Source organism: Condylostylus longicornis, unplaced genomic scaffold (genome assembly GCF_029603195.1).
Source record: "Condylostylus longicornis isolate FDR11 unplaced genomic scaffold, ASM2960319v2 ptg000462l, whole genome shotgun sequence".
NCBI classification, from domain to species: Eukaryota; Metazoa; Arthropoda; class Insecta; order Diptera; family Dolichopodidae; genus Condylostylus; species Condylostylus longicornis.
The window spans coordinates 7,908-14,413 of record NW_026578420.1 but is presented as its reverse complement, the minus strand read 5'-3'; the positions used below and the strand labels follow the sequence as shown (position 1 = coordinate 14,413).

Here is a 6,506-nt window from a genome sequence, read left to right as displayed (position 1 = left end):
GGTAATCCGCTCGTATCCAGAATGGTGGGTTGTTGCTGGTCGGTTGCAGCTGTGACTCTCTTAGACTTCTTTCCCATTTGAAATTGTCTGGGAAGATTGTAGTCCGCCAATGTTGAAGCTGAGCTGAAAATTCAGTCTTTCTGAGGGAGGGTCTGTGGCGCACGTTACCGCATGTTTTCCTGTTATGAGAAAAAAAGCACGCGGATCACTGAAATTATTGAATTCTGTTAATAATTCATCGAGTGGCTAACACGCTCCTCTGGAATCACTGCTGAATGGCAAAATTGTACCGAACATTTGTTTTAGGAAACTCTGGAATCCACAGACCTTGTCAGTCCAGATAAATAAATAAGAAGGGACTTTCCAACCAATTCTCTTCCCGACAATAATTGTTTTAATAACTTCATTGTTCCTCTTCTTTGAAAAGACGCCAATTATTGTTCATTATTTTAAGTGTCGTCATTCTACTCTCTGCAGTTGTCTCTTATTGGCGTTATCTTCGTATCCTTCTTTTCCCTGCAACTCTTCGAAGTTTTTCAGTGTGCTATGGTTGGAGTGGCAGGTTCACTTTTTTCAGTCTTCCAGTAGCGTTGGAGCATTTCGAATAGCTTCCATTTTTCAACTTGACCTTTCTCACCTTCCCATGGCTTCCATCAGTTCAAGCCAGCCTTGTAAGCTTGCAGATGAAGTAGTCCATGTAGCGCACTGATTCTTTCTCCTCGCAGCTAAGCTGGAGGGGATTCGGGGACCATAATTCAGCTAGTAAGGAGCTTCTCGCGTTTCAAGTGCAGCCGTTCTTTTCCAGGCGGGCTCCCTTCTTCTGCCCTTCTACATCCCCAGATCAGTCATCCGAATGCGATCCGTCCTCGAGAAAATGGGGCTTCGATTCACGAACTCGGGAGCTTCCAATCGTTGCTTGCGGCGCCTGGCTTGACGGCGGCTAATCTAGGTGATTTACCCAATGGCAGTAGCCTCCCCAATCACTCTCTTGGATTCAGGGGTTATGAGGGGACCTCCGGGGGTTGTGCCTCCTTCCGCTCTCTATACTGCTGTCATTTCTCCAAGTGAAATGGCGGCACATGAAGCTACCAACTTCAAAAATGTAAAAGGGGTTTACAAGAATTGTCGGGGCATCTGGGCAGCCCAGTGGACGGATGAAGGCGGCCAGCGCCACACCAAGTATTTCAATCCCAAGTATTATGCAACAGAATCGGTAGGCTAATTATTTGTTCGTTGTGTTCTCAACGAAATGGTTGTTGTAGGAGGCTCGCCACGAAGCTTTCAAGTTCAAGGTCCACATCGCCCGCGAGATTGAGTTACGGGGGGGCGTGCAAAAAAGGCGCACCGTTCCACCAACAGCCTCCAAAATCGGAGTGGCTAAGGCAAACGAGTCATTTTTGGATGCTCCTTATGTAAGTATTATGAAGTTGTTGCCAAAGCCATCCGACCGGCTGTTTCAGTCTCGAGAGCGACAGAAGCGACCCACAAGAAAAGCAACGGCAAAGGCTCGAAATGTTCGCGACAACTCGCTGGACCTCTATAGTGCTGCTGGGACCTCTGCAGGGTATTCCGGTGGAGCCCCATTCGATGCAACACAATGGCTCAGATCCGCTGATTATCTGATGCACTATCAGTCTCATCAGCCAGCGCACGGGATGATCCTACCGCCCCAATCGAAGGACTACGGTCTTGGGATGACGATCAACTCTGAGGAATTCGGTAAGCGAGAAGCGAGTGTAACGATGTCACTGTTACGTCTTAGATGGGCCTGGCCTAGCCAGTTCCTCTGCCAGCCCCTTATCAGCTGCTACTGGATCACCCCCAACAACGGTCTATTACAATGCTCAGACCTTTGATCCTCTTTTTCTTCCTCCCTCTTCTTCAACGTCGTTCAATGGTCGATATTTACAAACCGCACCATCGTCTCTTTACGGCACGAATCAGAGTTTTCGTCAGAATCCGACAGCTTCATCGTCATCGGAGGTAGCAATGGGCCTCACAGCTCTTCCTCCTGGTACCTCCTTCTGTCTTTGTGGTTGTGGGGAGCTCGCCATCTCCCCTTCACGTTATGCTCCTCACCACCATGCAGCGATGCAACCGCTTGATCAGAGAGACGCAGGGCAAGACACTGTAACCCGACTGTCTGGTGACGTTGGGTATGATGGCGACATGAGAGCCCTCTTCCCTCAAGCGAACTCCGATTTTCTCAGCGATGGTCCGCCAGAACAGAACGCTGAAAACGATTCAGCTGCTTTGCCGTCAACACCTCGTGCTAAGCGACGAGCAGATGAGAGTGACGAATCCCCTGATGCGAAAAGATCCCGCACGGCGTCAGCCAATTCAACAGGCGAAGCTCTAGATGGAATGTCGGCAGCGACGCCAAATCCGCTCATGGCATCTTCGCCCTTCAGCTCCTCATCATCGTCATTTCCCTTCATTGAATCATGGATGAAGGTTTACTCCCCGTACGCGTCGTATCCAACTGCCTCTACAGCAACGAGTGAAAATCAGCCACACGATCATCTCAATCAGTTGTCATCGCGGCATCTCCATGATGCTGGGCCTACTCTGGCGTCCCCTCTTTTCGCAGGTTGCGCCTCGTGACATCCAAGACGACGACACATTGAGGGAAGCGGCAATGCTCTTGTTAACATCGTCTGGTGGAAGCTCTAGTGGCGACTGTCCAATAGAATTGAACGCATCGGATGAATTTGGGTTCCATCAGACACCATCTCCGTCTCATGATATCTCAACGACAGAAAAGGTGGACTCTCCAAATGATGGTAGGATTTCTTCACCATTGGAGCAAAGTCTCGGGGAAGTGGCTCATCAATGGATGAGCTCCTCTTCTGCCGAAGAGCATGCTTTGGACGAACCCTTGCCGAACGATCTGGACTAACTTTCGCGGTGAAAAATTCATTTTCGGGAATTCGGTTTTTCTTTTTTCAAAAACTCTAGGTTGTCGCCTAACAAAGCAAGCACTGTTCACATAAATTTAGTTTGCAGAAGCTTTCGCTTGTTCTTCGAACATTCTACGAAGTCTTGCAGCAATTGCTGCTGGACTATCGTTAGCTTCTTGATCCTCTTCTCCATCTGAAGAAATCGTCAATCAACACAGCCAACTCAGAATCTTTCCTACCATTTGATTTTTTTTTTTCCCCTTTCATCACTTCTTTCTTCTTCTTCTTGCTCCTTTTCTTCTCCTTTTTCTCTTTTTTCTTCTTCTCGGCTTCAGCCAACCGCGTCTCAATTCCTACGTAATCCTCTTCCTGCTCCTCTTTTTCCTTCATCTAAAAATTAAGAAATGCATCACGAAATCGCTCACGCTGTACCTGCTTGATCTGATTCAGTCGTTGCTTGACACGATCCACTCCAACCCTCTCGACCCTCATTGTCATTCCCAATGAACGATTATGCCGCTTCCCATTGATATGATCCAAATACGCTTGGCTATCCTTAATAAGACATTCGCACACTGTGCACCAATAACCTCCTTGTTGTTGTTTGGGGGTATGAGTTGTAACAATTTTTGATTTCCCTAGTTCTGTATCCAAAGAAACAGCGTCCTTTCGTTGTTCCAACGGACGCCGTTCAGCTGGTGGAGGTGCCTCTTTCCTTGCCTTTTTTCTGCTTTGGCTGGGGTCTAATAAAAAGTCGTCATGATCGAAATCTTGGCCGTCCTCAAACTGACGAACCGCTGCTCTCTTAGCGTAGAACGCCTTGTCCCACACCTTTCTGCCTAACGCATCCGTCTTAGGAACCTCAATGCTCTCAGCCATAAGGCTCACTAGATTAGTCTCTGGTCCTATTCTGTTGGCTCTCTTCAAACATAAGACAAAGAAAAATCACTGTTCTACCCTTCCGCATTAAAAAGTGCGTGAAGCCATGGGTGCAATTCATCGGCCGTATTTCTCAGAGTCTCAATGACCTTTGCATTGGCTTGTTGAAATGACAGCTTGTTGTATTGCAACCCATGTTGGGCGCATAAATCTTCAACAAATGGCGTAATACTTCGAAGGTTGTGGCGCGGGAGCAAAGGAAGGAGCTGCAACGAATAACCGTGCCAATTTAGCAAGACATTCATGACGTACATGATGGGCAGTTTGAAACTGCAGGCCACCGAAGAACCAGTCGTTCATGGGGAAACAATCGATATCGAGACATGTATCGATTTGTTGGGTCAAAAAATCAGTCTTCTCCAGTGGCTTTTCCTCCTTGCTATCCATCACCCTCATGGGAAAGTGAGAAATACATATTTGAACATGAAGAACTCCAGCTACGGCGTGAGACAATAAAACGAAAATGACGGTTTCAGTCCAAGTTGGGAACGTGCGGAGCAGTTGGGACAACCAACAATGGAATCCTATGAGCATCAAAAGCTCCAGCCTGGGATATGCTACTCCTCTTCTAACAGCTTCCTTTGGTTGGAGGAGCAGCAAGATTGATTGCAAATAAAGATTGAACCTTGCGACGAACATAATTGGGTAGAATAAAATGTGCTGGCGTTTGATAAAGAATTGAGCAACACCATCCATCTCCATGCGACGATCATGGTAGAATGACCAAATACCGTCGAAGAAATTCTTGGAGATAGCGATAACAGGAAGATGCTGAAATAGAAACGTAACACAACGAACATCCGTAAAAACAGTCCTACCTGAATATCGGGATCGTACTCCAGAAAATTGGTGACAAGATGATGTACATTATGGGTGGCTCTCCACCATCCTGCAAAAGAAGCCCAGGTTCCACACTTCTCATCTTTGAGTACCTCTCACCTATGGCAATCCCCATGAAAAAGTTACCCCCAAGAACACCCACGAGGTTATCAGTGACACGATTGTGGGTCACAGCCATATGCCCAGTGTCATGTCCTACGAAGAAAATAGAGGCGAGTTTGTGAGACAATCTGGATGATTGCTTACCGAAGAAGGCAAGTTGCTGCCAAAAAAGCGCCATCAACAAAGATCCCATGATTACACGAACAAAGAAGCACTGCCCATGCAGGATACAATGGAGAGCCGAGAAAAAAAGAAACAAATACCATGCGAACAGCTTGGCATAGAAAACATAATCGGTTTGATACCAGCTGTTCTGTTCAACCATCTTGGCAAATTCACGAAAACTCTTCGATTTTTCACAAACTTTATAATCAGAAACATAACCAATTTGAAATTTCGGCAGCAGCTTCTCCCGAACAAAAGGTAAATGATTAACCAGAAAAGGGTCAGTGATATCCACTCCAGCAACGTCCAATATCAACAGCTCGCCTCCAGGGTGGCGCGGCACCCATGCTGTCACATCGTAGACCTTTCCATCAACGACCACCCAGCAATCAGTCTTCGAATTGTGCTGTTGTACTTCATCCATAGTAAAATAGCGCTCTGGAGTTTTAGCATTTCGTTTGACATAGAGATCTTCGGAAACAAAGTCCAAGCTTTTCTGGGATCCCATACCTAAATATGTTTGGTACCGAAAAGGTACGCTGCTGTATTCTTTTTGGGTCATTTTCTGTCGAAGTGGTCCGTTAAAGGCAGGCTTCGCTCACTGTTCATTGTGTGAGGTTCACGAGGGTTTGTTAACAGGAAAAGAAAACAGACAGACAGATTTTGGGACGACCCATGGAACAGAAAACTTGGGTGAGGAAACAGATCAAACGACGACAAAACACAGTTAAGCAGGCTAACATACAAGTCGCACAGCGGAGTCGACCTACGCGACTAGACACCTTTAGCAGGCGCGAAAATGTCAATTTATTGTTCCAAAGAGCCATTTCCTTGATTAGGCCAGAAACTCCACCAACGATATGGCCGCTATATTGCTCTCTCTTGTAATTTTCATTCTTGCCGAAAAATGTTCATTCATTCCATCGTTCATCGCAAGGTACCTGGGATGACTGATCCTCTCCATCAAAATGTTCCATCAGGAAGGGTGTTCACTTTTTCTTGGGTCTGATTATGGTAAACGTCGAGATGGACTCTTTCACTAGGAATTTTGCGCTCGCTTTTGCATCTCTTGTTATGGTCGCCAATGCCTTTATGAAGCCACTTCGGTACAAAATTCGGGTCCATCAATTTCTTGTATCCTTTTGTCTCAAATAGATTCACTCGCCCGAACGATCGTGGAATCCAGCTCTATGGTCTTGTTATCTTGTTCTGGACCTGGTTCAAACTTCCATTTGCTTACCTTTCCCCACTCTTCTTTGCGGATCCAGTTGCAGCTCTGTTGGGAAACCAGATTCAAACTCCGAAGCTCCATAAGTCTAAGACAGTAGGTCTATCGCACACTTGCGTTGATTTTTTGCATGTGTTACTTGTCAGGTTCTCGGATCTGTTGCGTTTTTTTGCAACTTCATGTTTCGCGATGACAGGATACGTGAGTAACCCCACATCCATTGTGCTGTGGAGCCTGATCTACACACTTGTCGAACTGGTTTCTGGATCCTATGACAACTTGTTCCTATCTGCTGCCGCGTACTGCCAATACGCGGTGAACTCATAGCATTC

General features: G+C 46.5%; 2 protein-coding genes across 2 annotated transcripts; both read right to left on the bottom strand.

The window, feature by feature from the left end:
• Window positions 1–2,995: 2,995 nt before the first annotated feature.
• Window positions 2,996–3,779, bottom strand: LOC129617216 (zinc finger matrin-type protein 2-like). Its single transcript, XM_055532579.1, has 2 exons — window positions 3,326–3,779; window positions 2,996–3,093 (listed from the first exon to the last, which is right to left on the bottom strand). The coding sequence occupies exons 1-2, from the start codon at window positions 3,777–3,779 to the stop codon at window positions 2,996–2,998; spliced, it is 552 nt and encodes a 183-aa protein (XP_055388554.1).
• A 213-nt stretch (window positions 3,780–3,992) lies between these two features.
• Window positions 3,993–5,508, bottom strand: LOC129617215 (uncharacterized). Its single transcript, XM_055532578.1, has 2 exons — window positions 5,045–5,508; window positions 3,993–4,230 (listed from the first exon to the last, which is right to left on the bottom strand). Exons 1-2 carry the CDS (start codon window positions 5,506–5,508, stop codon window positions 3,993–3,995), a joined length of 702 nt encoding a protein of 233 aa, XP_055388553.1.
• Window positions 5,509–6,506: the final 998 nt, after the last annotated feature.

What these genes read in the sequence shown, in the direction of transcription:
- LOC129617216 (XM_055532579.1), bottom strand. Translation starts at nt 3,779, where the DNA reads ATGGCTGAGAGCATTGAGGTTCCTAAGACGGATGCGTTAGGCAGAAAG. An exon ending in TCAGATCAAGCAGGTACAGC is followed by an intron (nt 3,094 to 3,325) that starts GTGAGCGATTTC and finishes CGATTTCTTCAG; the next exon opens with ATGGAGAAGAGGATCAAGAA.
- LOC129617215 (XM_055532578.1), bottom strand. Translation starts at nt 5,508, where the DNA reads ATGACCCAAAAAGAATACAGCAGCGTACCTTTTCGGTACCAAACATAT. An exon ending in TATGCCAAGCTGTTCGCATG is followed by an intron (nt 4,231 to 5,044) that starts GTATTTGTTTCT and finishes CTTTCCCATGAG; the next exon opens with GGTGATGGATAGCAAGGAGG.